General features: G+C 39.8%; 2 protein-coding genes, 1 long non-coding RNA gene and 1 pseudogene across 5 annotated transcripts in view; 2 read left to right on the top strand and 2 right to left on the bottom strand.

Moving 5' to 3' along the window:
* Window positions 1-112: 112 nt before the first annotated feature.
* LOC145479912 (histidinol-phosphate aminotransferase-like) lies at window positions 113-18,248 on the bottom strand. The gene is made up of 6 exons (XM_081458391.1): window positions 18,116-18,248; window positions 16,846-17,093; window positions 14,663-14,737; window positions 3,902-4,146; window positions 2,131-2,332; window positions 113-1,242 (listed from the first exon to the last, which is right to left on the bottom strand). Exons 1-6 carry the CDS (start codon window positions 18,207-18,209, stop codon window positions 1,012-1,014), a joined length of 1,095 nt encoding a protein of 364 aa, XP_081314517.1. The 5' UTR covers window positions 18,210-18,248; the 3' UTR covers window positions 113-1,011.
* On the top strand, window positions 4,181-9,266 carry LOC145479918 (transcobalamin-1-like; annotated as a pseudogene). Its single transcript, XR_014048478.1, has 4 exons — window positions 4,181-4,726; window positions 5,374-6,313; window positions 7,181-7,839; window positions 8,668-9,266. The product of XR_014048478.1 is annotated as a transcobalamin-1-like (transcript).
* Window positions 9,235-11,020, bottom strand: LOC145479950 (uncharacterized). The gene is made up of 2 exons (XR_014048485.1): window positions 10,813-11,020; window positions 9,235-9,400 (listed from the first exon to the last, which is right to left on the bottom strand). It is a non-coding gene; the product is annotated as an uncharacterized LOC145479950 (long non-coding RNA).
* LOC145479890 (exocyst complex component 4-like) overlaps window positions 18,227-18,369 on the top strand; it is a 37,759-nt gene continuing 37,616 nt past the window's right edge. Inside the window, exon 1 of one of the 2 annotated variants that reach the window (XM_081458367.1) lies at window positions 18,227-18,331. In XM_081458367.1, the coding sequence (XP_081314493.1) occupies window positions 18,248-18,331 (84 nt within the window). In that variant the 5' untranslated portion in view covers window positions 18,227-18,247. The remainder of the gene's footprint in view (window positions 18,332-18,369) is intronic. The other variant, XM_081458368.1, reaches the window with a different exon arrangement.

Genomic DNA, 18,369 nt, shown 5'->3' with positions numbered 1-18,369 from the left:
AATTAACTATTACCTTTCAGATAACATTTCAATTTCATCATCTTTTATTCAGTTTAACCCTTACTTGTAGATTGCAAAAGTGGCAAAAGTTTCGCCTGAATGAGGAGGATCACGAAGGAATAAATAACTTTATTCAAACATGCTTTCGCCCGTTATACCACGGCTTTCATTGCACAAACAATGCATGTCGTTATTTTGAAACTATGACTTTATAGACTTGAAGTCTACTACGGAAAAATAAAAACATTAAATACCAAACCTTATTGCGATATTAAAATTGATTGTTGTTTTTCTCTGTTACTGTAATACACGCTAAGAAACTTGGAAGAGAAACCTGTGTTATTGAGCAATTAAATGAAAATGCGTTATAACTGACATTATCGTCCTGATTTTCTTAATTTCAACATATTTTTTTCTGAGAAAGCTTCCCCCAAGAGCAAAAGAACTCATCTAGAAGGAAATAAAGAAATTCGTCATACATAACATTGAGTGAGGTTAGCTCAAACATGGCAGAGAGAAGGTGAAAAACAGAGCCAACTGCAGATGGAACACAATAATTAGACGTTTCAATGGAATCTTACAGATTCACTGAACATGAAAAAATATATCATTATTCTGAACTAGCGACAGTGAGGGAGAACCAAACAGAAAAGCTGAAATTATTTTACATGAGTGACAATATCACCTACTTAAATTAGGGAAACCAAACTTGTTAAAATAATATTGTTTTTTTTGTTTGTTCGTTTGCTTGTGTCTCGTTTTTAGTACTAGTACGCTTTTGCGGTTACACGGTGCTATTATTGGCCAGAAAAACCAACAATTCCGACCCATCTTTGTCCTAACTATTATCTTACACGCGGCTACAACTGTGAATAAGGAACCGTGTAGACTCCTATTTGAATACAGTAAATTAAGCGGCAGAACGAAACTCAACCCAGCGTAAGCTAAAGGAGCGTTCTATGACGTCATAGCGGCCATGTTGGACAGCAATATGGCGGCGGTGAACCTGCTTTATATACAACCATTTTGAGTGTCTCCAATTTCAGCCATTGTTTTCTTGAGGGTATCTAAGAGGACGCGATTTTGCTCCGGTGTACCAACAGTAATTCTCACACAATCTTTACAGTGGATTTTGTTGCCTTGGTAGCGAATCACAACTCCTTTCTCTGAAGCCATTTTCTTGTAGATTTTTTGGGCGTGATCTATCCTCAGTAGGATGAAGTTGCTGTCCGATGGGAAAATCTACAGACAACCGAAAATAAATCAGTAAATCTAAGTTCAAAGGCTGTCCCAATAATCATTGGTGATTTATTCCGGTTTATTATTATTTATATGACTGAGAAAATTACTTCACTGTAATTGGCTGAGAGCAGGCCAATTTATCGTTAATTCTTAATTTGCACAGCAGGGCAAATTAACGTGCGCTCGTTCGCAATTTTCTCAGTCACACAATAAATTAGTAATCGAATGAAAGCTCGAGCAATTAAGGATTTACACTACTCGTGATATTTGAAAATTCTTTCAAATTGCACTCGCAAGAATCACTCGCATTCATACGATTACCTGTACTTATTTAACATGAAGTGACCGGGATGCCCGTTACATCCCTTAAGTGGAACGCTAGGGGTTATACTCTCCAGATCCTTTTTTGTCTGCGAACCATAACCGTTTGTTTTACTGCCCAGTCGCTCTGGCTCTAAGATGGAGAGACGTTCTGTGCTAGTTAAGTGTATCAGATGCCTAATAAGTGGGGACATATTCCCAGGAGAAAATTCGTTAAAATTTGAACGGGCTCTTTTGTACAAGACTGTACACAAAGCGGAAATATCCTGCATTTCACTGCTGAAAAAGTATTTGTGCTCATTTCGTTTACGTCCTACTGAATCTGTGAACGAAGCCCTTATGTGTCCGCATTGACACAGGAGCTCATGAGCAATTAATTTCACGTAGTGCTCTTTATTCTGCTTGCTCTAATGTTTTTTAACAATTAGAACACTTAAAAGCTTAAAAAGTTGCCAATGAACCCCAATGTTTTGGAAATTTAAACAAAAAAAAAACTTTGAAGCTTTTCTTACTTTTGTTCTTAAGTGTATTTGGTGGAGACAGATCTGGAAATCAGCATATCATTACCTTTCTCACTGTTGGAAGTTTCTTCAATTCCTCGATGATCCTTTGTTTTTGTTCAAGAATACTCTTCGCGTTAGCCTCCATGAGGTGTATATTATCCAGAGCCTTGTGAGCTATGGCTGCTGTAGGCTTACTGATGTTGTAAGGAAATTTCACTTTGTTGAATATCGCAATGATGTCTTCGTGGGCAATTGCCATCCCAAACCTGCAAGAAAAACACTGCAAGATGAGATCACAAGCTCCCTAGCATACTACAAGAAAAACGTGAGGAATATTTATGGCCGTATTAGACTGCGAGCTTGAAAATCAGTGGGAAAGAACGCAAAACAAGTAAGCGTGCGAGCGTGACTGTGAGCGTGACGTACTCTCTTTTCGCTCGTCTTACGACGCCCGCGCCACTAGCAGCTCGCGGCATCACCACTCGCACGTCACGCTCACAGTCATGAGTCACGCTCGCACGCTTCCTTGTTTTGCGTTCTTCCCCATGGATTTTCGAGGAAAAGAGAGACTGCTCGCAGTCTATGGCCGTATGCTCACTCACGCCAAAACATGCCTTAATGGCGACACAGCACCAAAAGAAGCGTTTAGTGACTGAAGCCCCGTTCACACTACGCCTGAGAAATTTGAAAACGGTGTTTTCACTCTGAATACGCATCAAATGTTTTCCGTCCACACTACACTAGAGACATTTGAAAACGCAACAATCAGCGGTCTTTTTGGATTTGTGCTTCAGTAAAACTAGGGCGGGGAAATCACATGATTATCGGGATGGATCGTTTTCGAAAAGCTCCGTTTTCAGAATGTTTTCCGTCCACACTAACACGCAAGGCCGGCGTTGTCAGATTTCTCCGGTTTAAAGAGCGTTTCCGAAAAGCCCCGTTTTTGAGACGGATTAGTGTGAACTGTAGGGCTAACCGTAGAAATAAAGCTGCGTTTTCAAATTTCTCCGGCGTAGTGCGGACGGCATCTGATGGGTTGATAGCTGTACGTACTGAGAAAATCACAGCTTTGTCACAGTGCATCAGATAAAGCAAATGGTCTCTGTAGATATGTTTCGTCTTTATCTCTTTCGAAAGATTGAATACAAAAGAAGGATTGAATGAAAGGCATGCTTTCAGAGGATTATTTCTTCTTAAAATCTTAAGATAAAGTAACGGAAACACAGGTAACGATAAGAAATTCATTACTCAGGGAAAGTTGCTTACAGATCATACGTTTGTATAAAGTCAAACATGTATATTAGATGCATTTCTTACTGCCGCTTTTAATAAAAAGAATGACGAAAAATCAATAACACAAAATAATGTTATCATTAGGACTCGTTCAAACGCCAATGCACTCAAATTACTAACCTTATTGAAGAGTTTCGCCAGCACATATGAATAATTTTATGTTCTCATTCATGTAAAAATGTCCTTTAATTGGCAATTAAAGGACATTTTTACATGAACGAAAACTTTGGACTTCACGAACCAATGATAATGACAGTGCCCGTATAAACAGTAGTACTCTTAACAGAGGTATGACAAAAATTTGACAGTATAGAATATTGCAGTCGCCTACTTGAAAGTAGTCTTTGATTAATTTTTGAAAACTTTTCCACGGGTTTTCCCTAAACTAGCCAGGCAATATCCAAGAATTTTGAGGGGAGGAGTTGCGAAATTCCAACTTTCGCTCTAGGCCAAGCGTCAACCACGCCGCATCCATCAACTATTGTATTTCGATTGGTACATTAAAACAGATGCCATCTCGCTTTCTCGACTCAGACTCCTACCTTGCTCCAGCCAGGCCAAATGCCTTCGAGAACGTCTGTAGAATGACCAATCGCGGATAGCTGTCCAGAAGGTAACATAAACTGCCCGAGCTACAGAAGTCAACATAAGCTTCGTCAACTACCACTATTCCTCGATATTCTTCAAGAAGTGCAATGATGCTGTCAGTAGCCAGAGTATTCCCTGTTGGGTTGTTAGGGGAACACAAGAAAATCACGTGGGTTTGTGGAGTTACTGCTTCAAGCACCTGCAAAACAAGGGAAGTCACGGGTTAGTTAACAAATAGAAGCAAATCTTGGTAGTTTCTCTGAGAGGACAGTCAGGGCTAACACTCTTGGAAAAAACGCTGTTACAAACTAGCTTGCGTAGCAGGCGTGAAACGGAGGAGAGGGGTAGCGAGAGCGAGGAAAATATCGAGAGTCACTGAATTTCATTTCATGGAAAGTTTCACAACATTATATGACAAGTTGGATGAAAAAGTGTTTATAACAGTGTAGCCTGTGTTGTTGGCGTATTACTTTCGATATTTTCCGCAGGAAGCAGCAATACATCATTCAAGTAACATCAAGTGCATTAATTTTTTACTACAACTGTTGTATAGGTGGTTTAGAGTAATTAATGGCAAGGGGGTGACAGAGCTCACAATCTCCACCGGTGTGAAACATTTGAAAGCCTTTTATATTTTCGCTCCAACGAGCATATCTTTCAAGGATTTTCCGTTCTTAAAAGATATGATTGGTGGATCTTTAAGATGTCTCTGAATAGTGGTTGGTTCTGTACTATGTGCAATTTTTCCATTAAAGCTTGTTTGATCTTTGGCACTTAAGGTAATTCCTCTGAAATAAAAGTGACAATAGATTTTTGTTCAAACTTTGTCCACTGAATATTTTGTCATTTGTCACTTTAATTTGGAAATAAAAAAGGGGGGTGCCCATGCTCATTAAGGAGCAGTGAGGCATTGAAAATGCCCCATTTTGGCATTATTTAATGCTTATTATAAGAACGCATTCCCAGTAATTGTAACATCTTTGTGAGCCCGGACTCATAAGAACACGCATTAAACTACAGTCGATACAATGTGTCGGACACAAATAAACGTTTTAAGTTTGATTCAGACTGAAAGCTAAATCCTTGATTAAAAATTTGAACCAAATTTCGTGACGTGGTTACCGACTGCAAAATAGAAAAGACCACAGTGTATCTGCTATTTTTCTTATTTATTCAATTTTCAGCAATAGAAATTAGATCAGTCTTTTCTCACGCAAAGCTTATGATTAGTTGATTACAATGACTGGAAAAAAAATTGGGGTGCCCGTGCTCGTTGGTGAGCTAGAGCCATTTTTCAACCGACAGAGCTCAATATCAAGGCAAATCCGTCATGTTTTCAATGTGTGCGTGCACGAGCGCGCGCTAATGACGCCATAAATTATGCGCAGTAAGGATGCGCAATGCAAATGTGAGGAATGACCTTAAGGCTCGTATTTTGTAACAAAAGGCCAAATGTCTGCGAATTTTATTTTCTTGTTTAAGCGCTAGAGACCTTCCCGTGAATTTTATTTCTGATAGTATACGTTTTCTATCAGGTTGTATAGATAACCTTTTGCCTGTAAGAGTGTTTTAAAATTTTACTACGCCGGAGATATTTGAAAACGCACCTTTATTTCTACGGTTAGACATAATGTCTACATTCGCCCGCCACGAAAGAGGTGCTTTTCGAAAAAGCTCTTCAACCGGAGGAATTTGATAACGCCGGCTTTGCGTTTTAGTGTGGACTGGAAACCTTTTTAAAAATGGAGCATTTAGACAAGATGACATCACGAGAATCACGTGATTTCCCTGTCCAAGTTTTCCTTAAGCACAAATCCAAAATCGCCGGTAGGCCTATTGAGACTAACTTCAAATCAAGCGGGACACAACATGACCTGTACATGGCGGTAGTTACGAGTCTTAAGATGGTCAAAGAAGTTTTGCCACAATAAAGTTAGCAGACATTTTTCTTTGCAATGCACAAAGTTACCTCAGTTTATATAGAAAACGTAAGATCATAATCTCTTGATCAAAGGGAAAACTCAGAATCATAGTTGACTTAGGTAGAGAGACAGCAAAGGTTAATAATGAACTAAACAACGACCAAAGGTGGTTAGAATTTGGCAAGATTAGAATGGATTAACGACGAAAAACTCGGGCGGCTAAATTTAGAGATGTAACAAGAAAGTAAAACTAGTAAAACCAGTAAAACATGATCCGAGAAGTTCTGGGAACAAATTAAAATATAACTCGGCGCAAGGTTTATGACCTTGATTTTTTAAATGGTTCGGAAGTTATTCAGATCAAACATAGTTTAACCATGAACTGCCTATATTTGACGCTCTTGGTGCTTAGTGCTGTATTTCCACAAGCCAAGGGATTTTGCGGTAAGAGAAGTGAAACTCAAGGTTACTTGATTTTATTTCAATGTGCCGGGTACAAGCCGGTACTTACACTACAATGTAAACGTGAACCTAGCAGTACACAGAAATAACCTCGCAAGCCCTGCCTGCTCTTCGCCGGCTAGACATTATATACTCAGGAAAGGGCTCTCTTCACACGTCTAGAATTTAACGGAGCTCAGTTGACCTGTGTCTAACCCTGCTTTTGCATTTCCCATGTCTACATTAGCTGAACACAACGCAGATTACTTATACACTACAAAGAACGGAGGAATGACATCACAAAGCCTGAAATCCTCAACCAAGTTGGAGGATTCCTTTCAAATCGTAGATAACCGCGAATGCTTTTGCTTCTCACCTCCGCTATAATCGTGTATTGAAAAAGTGGAAGCGTAATTTCCGCAAGGGTATTAGGGAGAAGTAATGACAGGACACTTTTGGCAGAGTGCAAAACGTACAGAAACAAACGCGTTCTCAGAAGACAAAAAATGCTCGATTGTTGACTATTTCGCAAAAGTAAACCTCAATTTCTGTGGCTTCTTTCTCAGTTCTTTTTGAGCGTGTCGAATTCCGAATTCCCCAGTCTATTGTAAGCCAAAAATGTGACCAAAAAAGGTAATCTATAAACAAACAAGTTAAGACCCATTCTTGTTGTGTTGGATATGAAACTGTGCTACACACACACAAAAAAAATCTTGTCACTTCCGCTTATTGCTAAGCACGAACCCGTTGCGTGACATCCAGATGATCGGCGTTGAGTAGGTTGCTTCCTTGTCCAATCACTTCTTTTTAACTCAAACCTTCATCATTTCACAACACAACTATCAATATTTTGTTTTGTTCTCCTCTTAGGTTCTAGAGGCCTGGACGCCAATCTCACCCGCGCCGCGATTAGAGCTGGTGAATGGCTTCGAAACTACCAGGACAAACACGGTACTTACGGGGAGGGGCACGTGAATGGCTTTGCATTCCACTCGCTGAGATTGGTTGGTCACTCTGTGGAGCACGGAGCGGAAGTTCTTAATGCCAAGATCATCAAGCAGGGCGGTCTTGGCTCCATCCCAGGTGGGCCGTTGGCTGTTTACATCCTTGGTGCTTTGGCCACTTGTCAAGACCCATGGAAGTTCTACGGGATGGATTTGGTCACCTCGCTATATCAAAAACTCGACAAGTTTCCTCAAGTAGGCTTCGATCATCCATTTCAGTACAGCTTGGCTATTATTGCTCTGTGTACCGCTGGAAAGGATGTCGGACAGAAGAAGTACTTGAATTACATCATACACAACATCCCAAATCAAACGGCTGCATCTTAAGCTAGCGGCGACACGCTCTCCATGCATATATTTGCTTTGACATGCGTCAAACAGTTCGTGAAAAAACCAGGGCAGTTCAGATTGAAAATGAGAAGAATTCAAGGTGGTATAAACGCCGCGATTAAAATACTATACAAACGTCAACTACTCGATGGCACTTTTGGCGAAAACGAAGTCACTGCCGCACTTTCTTATCAGGCAAGTAAAGTAGATCTTATTTACGACCTTATCTGATTTATATCGAAATCTCTGAACTCGGCTCGACGTAAAGGACTACGAGTAGTCCCTCTTTCGCTTAGTCCATCGTGCGTGACGCGAAAGATTTTTCCTCGGTTTATTTACGGTCACGCTCGACGGACTAAGCGATAAAGTGCCTACTCGCAGTCTATGGAGGCACGTTCCAGCTTGAAAAGCTAAAACATGAAGTAGCTTTTTGTAATCCTAAGTAACCTTTACTCATTTCAAACGTTCTTGGTTGCTTTGCCAAAGGTACGCCGAATTGTTTCTTGAACTTTTCTGATGTTATATAATATTCCATTGATGTAAAAGTGTCTCTGAATACAAAGAAAACAAAAATTTGTTTTCAAACTCGCTGTCGAGCATTTTCTAGCCCGAAGAACACAAGCTCTGCCTCACAGAGAGCGTCCAAAAAGCATCCAAAAATTTTTTTCAACACGAATTGAGCTGAAAACTTTGTGCACCATGAACCCTTTCAAGGCTAACCTACGGATTGGCATACGTTTACATTAGAATAACTTTTGATAGCCAACCATGAAAGCATCTCTCGATTCAGGTAACCATTCGCTTTACGTCCAGCAATTGTTTCCTCAAAATGTACAACTAAAATATACAAAAAGCTTAACTACTCATAAGTCAGAAAAGTTAAGAACTCTGTTAAAATCTTTTCCTTTTTTTGCCCTCGCAGCAGGGAACCTATTTAGAAGCTTTGCAGGCATAAAGATCGGAGTAGTTTTATCGCTTATTTTACCTTCTTTTTACCCTTTTCTATTTATAAACTACATTCAGGCTCTTCTGACAGCGGAGATAAATCAAAGAAAGTGTGCAGAGACCATGAAATTTCTCCTATCGCGTCAAAAGCCTGACGGTTCATTTAAGAACCTGGGTGCTACGATCTACGTGCTACCAAGTTTGGTTGGAGCCCTTCCATATGATGTCAATAAAATAACTTGTCCTGTGAACAAAACAGGTGAGGAGATATTTTATCATGAGAGATAAACCCGACTAAAGTAGGATTTTATTTTTTATTTATTTATTTTATTTATTTATTTATTTATTTATTTATTTATTTATTTATTTATTTATTTATTTATACTTACTTTTATTTGCCGCAATTAAAAAAAAAAAGGAGTGTATACAATTACAACTTACAATTTTGATAGGAAGAGAAGTCCTCCAAAAACCCACCAGGATCATAGCGGAGGCCACTTCAATTGTTAATCGGCGACCTCGAGGTCGCTTCCTCATCCCGACTTTTCTAGGAAGATCGAAGGGATCTCTGCTCGCAGGGGAAAAGTACGCTAAGAGCAGAGGAATGCAGCTTGCAACCGTTTCTTATAAACTGGCCTTGATAACTTATTCCTTCTTTTTCTTTGTCTTCTTTTTTTTTTTTGGTGCAGTTGTTGGAGAAGATCACAAGGTACGTGACGAACATCCACGCTAAGATCACATATTTTCAATAATGAGGAGGCTTCTTTATTTCGGACAAAAAATCATTTTTTCCAAGTGATCAAGTAAACTACTTAAGGTTACAGTATACCTTCGGGTCGGCAATTTTCTTCAAATTTGGATTTTTGGGTCAAAATAGTGGTCGAAGAATGATCTCTAATTTCTGAAAAAAAAAATTGAAACAGGTTAAATATTGGCGGAGAACTGGCGGTTTTACGTTTTCACCGGAAGTAAAAGTTTACCTCTTGATTGACAGCCCTATGGCGCTTATGCAATCAACCGAGACGATTTTCGCGGGAATTACCTATATGGATGTCACGAATTGATTACTCAGTTGATCAGCATTGTTGTTCTGACTACCCAGCATTTTTGATATTAGGCGTGTCTCTATTAAGTTATAAGTAAACATAGACCACGTTTAAACCATGGACCGGTTCGAAAAAGCGAAAACAGCGAAGAACAAATGAAAATACATCAATGAGTGAAGAAGCGAAAGTTCGCCACGCGGATGAAGTTATAGTTATCGTATAAGGCGGGCAAATATTCGTGGTAAGTGAAAAGAAAGGTTCTGTAAAAATTTCGGAACTTGACAGCAATAACAGGGATGCTGACAGAGACTCTTCTGATGAGTCCGATATCGACGAATCGTCGGACTCATTGAGACCATTTGAAATATTATCCATGCACAGTTGCCCACACACAGTTGCTCTCCGCGCTGTCTTTTGTTTGTTTCCTTCGCTAAGCCACTCTAGCGTTCGAATCCTTTTTAGTCTTCCCCATTTTGCCAGACTAGCTTCAAGAAAAACCGAGCTACAGAAAAATTATCTCTCTGCCTTCGGTTCCTTGAGCGCATTGCGAAACACAAGAGTTTTTTAGAGATTCGCGCGTAAATTTCACCAGGAGGTTAACGGTAGTAAAGTTTCCCTGCACTGATTGGCTTAGTTATCTGAGAACCCAGTTGAAGGGATTTGTGGGCGGAGTTTTTTTGCGAAGCAGAAAATTTTTCTTATCGCTGTTTTCTCGAATAAATTTTTTCACTTGAAGCGGACACTTTAACATATAAACTGTAAAAGCGTGTCTGGGAATTGTTAATTTCGAAATACCTTTTCTTCGAGAGCGATTTTTGTACGATCACTCCACATTTTTTTAATCCTATTTCGAAAATGTTCTGTAACTTTTTACCGCAATCGAATATGCCAAAACGCAGACACGTTTTTTAAGCGCTTTGGGCCCTGAAACCGAGGAAAAAATTAAATTGGCGAAAAACGAAATTCGCTTTGACTTGTAGCTTTCGGAAGGTGATTCGGGCGCTCGCATTTAGTGGTCGTGAAAAATTCGACAATTCATTTTCTTTCAAAATTCTTGATATAGTTTGATAGCCAGCTCCATAGGCTTTAATTTGATATAGGGGTTTAGGTATCTACAGCTTAAACTGCACGCGCTACATCGCTTGCGCGCGAGACACCCCTGAAGGTATACTGTAACCTTAAAACGGAGCGAGTCTGACATTTTAACACTAGTAAACGAGCGACTTCTCGTACATTTTCAAACATTTTACACAGACTGCAGTCCTACTAACTGCAGTACACAATCGCATCGCATTAGCATTCTTTACGGCCACTCAAAATGATTTAGGTAAAAAAATTCGTTTCTTGGAAATAAAAATCAAAACGAAATTAATGAGAATGTTTATCATTACAGATCCGCGTCTGCGTTGAGTTAAAGTTTAATGCCACAAAATACACCGATGGCAAAGGCCCGCCTCCCCTTGCATGTGTTGAGGTGCGCAACGGAACCAACGCCCACAAGATCTTGAAACTGGCTGCCACACAAGATCCCTGCTTCAACTTCACTGCCAAAATGACGATGTGGGGACACAGGGTCCAGTCCATTTGTGGGATCCACCGGAGACCTGCTGAGAAGGTCTACTGGATGATCTATATTGACGGCAAATCAGCGTCTACTGGAATCGATTATCTGATCCCTGCTGACGGGTCTACACTGGTGTTTGTGTACAAGCAGCTCTTTTGGCGCAAATGAAAAGAAAAAGCTCACGTTCGATTTTACTTCCTCAGGATAAAGCTGTTGTTTGATTTTTGTGTCACATTCGGACGCCACATGGAGAGAAAATATATATCAAGAAGATGCCGTGATTTCACTTTCGTTGTATTCGCTGTCAAATACTCATTAACCCGCAGAGAGTTAACGAGAGAAAGATCAATTAAAGCTTCCTTACTTTGAGGAAAATAGTTTTTTTTTCTTCAGCGTTAAACGCAAACAAATTACATTAGTGTTGCTTTGATTTATTCTGAACGTAAAAGACAAAGAAAAGATCGATCGATGCCAAAACCAAAATTACATTTACCTTAGTTGGCTTTGCTATTAAACGTGTACCCTGTTGGTTAATCCTGCTGTGTACTTAGTTATGTAGACACCAGAGGTTTGTTATTAAAGAAAATGTGTTTTTAACCATAAGGTTTGCAACCATTTTACCTGCGCCTCTTGTATCACACCTCAAATGCTTTTTCCGCGGCCAGTAAAGCTCTTCTTTTGTTTTAAGTTCGTGTGCCTGTTGCTCCCAGCTGACCGCTTCTAATCTCTCCATGGGTCTCCTCCTTGTTTTTTTCCCGTGTGGAATCCCTGAACCCATTGCTGCACGCGGAATATTCTGCTGACGTATCGTGACCATTTCAATTTTTCAGGCCGTACCGAAAATAACCATTCCCCTAAATTCGACCATTGTTATCTTTACGACGCTGCAACGTGTTTAGTACGGGACCCCTAATTAACTTAGTCGTATTTCAGAAAAGGGATCGTTAAGGCCTTCTTGGTAACCTGAATATCCTGGTTGTGTTAGCCGATCCTTGCCTTTAAGCCCTGGTCAAACGGACTCGCAAGTAAACGCAAGTTTAAAATTTGGCTCTACTTGCGAGTTCGTTTGGCCAGGCCTTACGTTGACTTGAGTTGACTTGCGATGACTTGTGCTCACTTTGGTTGAGATGAAGTTTGTACGCAAGTCGACGCGTTTGGCCACCCAACCCAAGTCAACGCAAGTTGAGTGACGTCAATTGCCCTATTATTAGCCAATGAAATACAGTATATGAAGCCTTAAAATGTTTTTTTTTTTTTCTGCGACTTTCGCGTACCAGCGAGGAAACTTGCGAGTCCGTCTGGCCACCCAATACAAGTCTCGACGCCAGTTCAACTTGCGGCTACTCGTGAGTACTTGCGAGTCCGTGGCCCGGGCTTTAGATCAAGCGATTCGGATTCGAGGACCAGCCAGGCAGAGGCAATGTATTATCTTCTTTTTCCATCCAACACACTTTACTCTCACAATGCTTCTCGTCACCCAGTATTTCGCCTGCGGACAGGCTCCAGCTGCAAGAGTCTGACCGCGACTGGAAGAGCTGAAACGGAACAAGCTGAGAGTGAAGTGGTCGAGGGGGGATGGGATGAGGGCTCTTTTTCCTCGCTTTCTCTTCGCCCCATCCTCGACGACAGAGCCTGTTCACGAGCTACACGGGGTGTAAAGAGGTACTTGCGAACTCTTGAGGCAATCAAACAAAATATAAGCTCTCTCAGGACAGCGCGGGGTACTTGACCCGAGGACAGACGCGTGAAAACCGCACGAGAAACTGTCGACGCCTCCGCTAATCCAACGGGTGGTTTGATGAAAGTGTCGATACCAGCTCAGCTGTGACATCTCAAGACAACCAGTCTAACACCAGGATATTCACCACACCCTGACCAACTCAAACCCAAAACCGCAGGTCAGCTAGTCGTAACTAGTTGTATGTCAGAAGTTCATTCTTTCGTTTTTACCTTTGCATACTGTTTAGAAGACAGGAATGGTGTGACGTCTCGTTGGTCGGTCAAGTGACTCTCGAAACTTCCGCTTAACGAGTGACTCAAGAGTTGATCGTTTGTAGGTCTTATTTCTGACTTTTCATTTACGGTCCTAACGACACACCGTTTACCCTTTAAGTAACCCTTATGCTATTTATTGCCAGGACAGTCTGAAAACAAAATTATCTACACGTTGAAGACCGGAGATTCAGTTCACAAGCCAACTGCACGGTGTTGCTATTTTGATAACGGCATGACCACGTTCGTTTTCCTTGGAGTAATACGTCGAGAAAATTTCATATTGGAAGTATTTTTTTCATTTCATTTTATTTTATTTTATATTATTTTGTAAGTTTGACAAAACTGTTCTGGATTGACATTTTACGACAAAAAAATAAAACAAGCAAACCGATGCAAATAATTGTTTGATTGTCTTAAACCTTACTCAATTTTACACTTGGAAAGTTATTTTCATATAGATCACACAAGGAAGACTTACGTTACAGTGTATCTAAATTTGCGGACTGAATCACAAAAGTACGGAAAATTACGCCATTTCTGAGAAAAACAACAGTTATGGCTTACATCGACATCGTAGTGTCACTCCATTTTTTCTCTTCCTTCAAATCCCCAAGTTTGATTCTAAAGTAACAACTCTGACTGGTGAAATGAGTTCACTTTGGGTCTTGGTTTTATAACAGTGATCAACAAACTACACCACTAAACCATGTAAATAATTTATAATAATTAAAATAATAATCTCGCAGAGGACCCAAAGGCCTCTTTGACTTTCTTGCATCTGTGACAGTGTCAGTCATATTTCCAATGATTTTACATAAAAAAGTTTAAAACCTAGGGTTGTATTTAAGAAAATAGTATTGTGGCTAAGATTGCCATAGCGCAAGAGATCTAGAACAAAATTTTCGTCCCCAATCTTTGGCAATGCCTCAAACGTGGGGCTACCAATCTTCGCGTTTACAAGACGGTGGACACAGTACACAGAAAGAGAACATGCTAAAAAAGTGCCCAAAACAACATTTTATTTCAATTACTTTACTTTTTATAGAGGCAATGATATTCAAGGTAGTCAGGAATTTATTCCAAACTTTTCATTTAGACAGTTTGATACGGTTCAGATATTGAATGATTGTAAATGTGTAACCTAAAAACAGTTTGTTGTCCTTAACAGAGTGATCACCCAGCAAAATCCAACCAGCAATCTCAGCCGGCGAATTTCGCTGGCAGCCGGCACTCAGCGATAACCCTGAAAACCCCAGTCCACCAAAAAACAAAAGTTATATTAAATCTTATTATGGTCCCAGCCTCTAAGTCTGAGATTCTGCAGTCAGCCATTTTGAGTATTACTAAATTATTATTATTATTATTATTATTATTATTGTTGTTGTTGTTGCTATTGTTATTGTTATTGTTATTATTGTTATTATTATTATTATTTTGTCTGATAATGAATTAAAATATATTTCCTTACCTTTTCAACTGGCAACTGGAACTCCTCTGTTAAAGGAACAGAAATGACATTGACGTTGTTTATGTCAGCCACAACCTGCAAACATGTAACAATATCAGTTTACCCCTTCCTACATCATGTTTTTCTTCCATTTATATTTAAGTGCCTATGAAGTAAAAAATAATTGCTGCTGATTTGAAAGGCTTTTCAAGGTAAAGTCGAAGAATGGCGTTTTCCTCTTTGGAATATCTTTTTTCATTTTAGAGATATTCATATTTTTGTATCATAAGTGACAACATCGTAGGTGGTTCCACTAAAACAGTTCAACACTCAATCAAGAATATCTCTAGAAATATTAAAGCAGTGTTTTTAAACTTGGCACCAGAAATGTACATCACAAAGGAAACAAAATGACACCCGTCGTGCCATCGCCATGACAACAGTTATGCTGCTGGTCCTGTTTTAATTAAAACTAACATTACCAGATTTTATCTTAAACAAAGATCATCCACTCCCAACAATCTAATGGGGAGAGTTAAGACAATATGGGAATCATGTGTGTTCCGAGCAAGACCCTCTGTCCCTTTTCGAAGGGTTGCAAATTAGCATATTTGGTAATTCACAGAAAGAGACTGGAGCCAAAAGTGTTGCCATGGTAACAACACAGAAGGTGTCATTCTGTTTCTTTAGTGATGCACATTTGTGGTGCCAAGTTTGAAGAACACTGCTCCAATATTTCTAGAGATATTCTTGATTCAGTGTTTTACTGTTCAAGTGGAACCACCTGTAACATCATCACTTTCCTCATTTGCATAATACAAAAACATAAATATCTCTAGAACGAAAAAAGATATTCTGAAACGGGAAACGCCATTCTTCTTTACTTTGATAGGCTTTTCAAATAAGCAGCAATTATTTTTTACTTCATAGGCACTCCCCAGACTATTATGGAGGAAGAGGAAGCATAGCTGAGTAGTTAGGGCCCCAGACTTGAAATCCGGAGGTCGCCAGTTCAAGTCCTGCTCTAACCACTTAGCTGGCATTGTTTCTTGGCAGACCCTCAATCAACTCCTTGGTCATGCTTGTAAATAGCCACCTGGTCTGCCCCCCCCAGTTGGGATTTTTAAACCTACAGTATTATGTTTAGTTGATATATTTGTTTCCCTCAGCTGAAGTGGCATGCTTTTGAACTAAGTTCCATGTAGCCGTAGCTAAGTGCATTGACCACTATAAACAACATTAATCTGGGAGATTTAGCAAGCTTGGCAATGCATACCCATAAAGGCTGGTTTTCACTAGTCACAGAGTCAGAGGAAGAGTCACAGTCAGAGTTGTATACTCATTCAGAATGCTTACAACCTAGTGAAAATTAGTGTAAGTGGAGTCATAAGGTCAATGGAATCCGAGTTGGAAGAAACAGAATGTTGTCATTTCCTTCTGATTCTGCCTATAACCCTGTCACTTATGATCCAGTGATAACTAGACTGTTGGAGTCGGAAGCAGAAGAGGAAGAACCAACCAATCACAATACCTGGAATCAAGCATTATGATTGGTCTATTCTTCAGCTTCTGCTTGCGACTCCAAGAATCTAGTTTTCAGTAGATCAGAAGCAGTGGAATCATGAGCAGAATCAGTGTTCTGCCTCCGTTTCTGTTGGTTTGATTTCATAAGTTTGTATTGCTCCGCATCTCCGATTACCACTCTCTCTGCCACTAGCTAGAGAAAACCAGCCTTAAAAAGATAAGTGAACCTGTTTAGGTGGGAGGAAAAAAATTCATTTGGTATTCATTTTTTTCTGATATTTTTTGCATTTTTAACTGAAACATATTAACAGTATCTTTAACCTTGCAGTCATCACTGACCTTGATCTTCATGATTACCACACCCAAATTTGCAATTAACCAGTCAGAAGCTGTCTCTGCTATCCTGCAATATCTCACCACTGACCTGATATAGCTATGATATCGTGACCACTTGTCTTGGCTGAATTTGGGTATGGTAAATACCTAATCGTGCTGTAACTTTTTTGGTGCTTGGGTGGCACATCAGACTTGTTTGGTCTTGCCCCAAATACAAGCCATGGCTGGACCAAACTTGCCAGATATGCCACCAAAGCATATTAAAAAGGTATGATTAGGTATAAGTACTGTGTATTACTTATAGACTTAAAAAAAAAAAAGATTCACCAGCGAAGTCCTCTCACCTTGTACATTCCATAAGTGGGGGGCGTGATCAACAGACTCCCCTCACCAGGGGTACAGAATACTCTCACCACCATGTCAATTGCCTCATCACTGCCCACCCCAAGAAATATCTGCTCTTTCCTCACCCCCCTGAACTTCGCTATTTTCTCCTTCAGGTCAAAGTTGTAGGGGGAGGGGTAACGATGCATGTCACCTTCCAGCGGGATGCATGATCCATATGAGCATTCATTAGCATCTAGAAGAACTCCTAATGAGAACAAACACACACACACACACACAATTGTAACTTACCGGTACATGTATTCTATGTTGTGTAATGGCAGAAAGGGGTTAGGGGGTTTGGAAAAGGAGGATGAGGGGCTTTAATTTTTGAACAGATTCCTGCTACACAAGCACACAGTTTGTAATGTAGGTAAAGCTGTGGCACAACTATAGTATTGTAGAAGTGGACAATTAAAAATACAAATAATTAAAGCTACGACTACTATGTGGAAATATAGTAGCGGACATGTCAATTACTCAGATAAAGCTGTGATTAAAAGGTAGAGCTAGTTTTAGAAACCACAGTTCAAAACTGAAAAAACTCAAAACTCAAAACTGATGTTATTTAGGGTCCATAATAGCAAGAGTCTTGTGTAACTACAAATAGTTTGTCCACCACTGCAGTAGAGTTCAATGATCAAAACCTTGGCTAACCTCTTTTACAATCATTAGTATAAACTAGCTAATTGTGACATTCCATTTAATATCCATACCTCCCTAATTGAGGAGCTTTGAACTTTATCCCCTCTGAAAAGGAAACTTTTTAACCCCCCCCCCCCCCTTTCCCCCACCTCCCCCGCGAAGAAAGGAAGATCAAAGTGGCAACTGAGAATTTATAAAAGATCAAAGGCACTGACACAGTTACCCCCTCAAAAACGGCTTGTAATGACTTCCAAATTTCCTGGACCCTCTAGAACCCCCTTAGCTACGAGGGGGGGGGGGGAGGATAAAAAAATGGAATGACTCACCATTATGTAAATATTACACCACAAAAAGAGCTGGCTGTCCACTTAATGCAAAACGCATTCACTATCCAATGAACTTCACAGTATAAAAACAGCCTAGACTCAAATAAATTGAACTTAGAAACATTTTTGAATCTATAAGCTTAAGCGTACTATATATTAATTCTTTCCAATGTTTCCAATGTGAACCGCGCAAACGTACAACGCTGATGAAATATTATGTAAATAGCATCGAATTAAATATCAAGCTTATAACAATTACCTTCATTATAATCATCCCTTGCACACCTATAAGGAGTCAAATTAAGAATATTTGGCCTCACTAGGAGCTGAAGATCAAGCTGTAATTTGTTCATCGTGAAACAACACGAGGTGATCGAGACCCAGGAAGTATATGAGCCCACTATCAACGGCAGCGGTAATCAAAACAAACAAGATGGCGACTTTCAAGAGTAGGAACCAAGGCAAAGACTCATCGGTAATTTTTATGTCACGCTGCGAGAAGTTTGAATTGTT

This window comes from Orbicella franksi, chromosome 2, assembly GCF_964199315.1.
Source record: "Orbicella franksi chromosome 2, jaOrbFran1.1, whole genome shotgun sequence".
Lineage (NCBI taxonomy): Eukaryota > Metazoa > Cnidaria > Anthozoa > Scleractinia > Merulinidae > Orbicella > Orbicella franksi.
The sequence above is the reverse complement of the archived record's forward strand: the minus strand, read 5'-3'. Positions and strand labels throughout refer to the sequence as shown.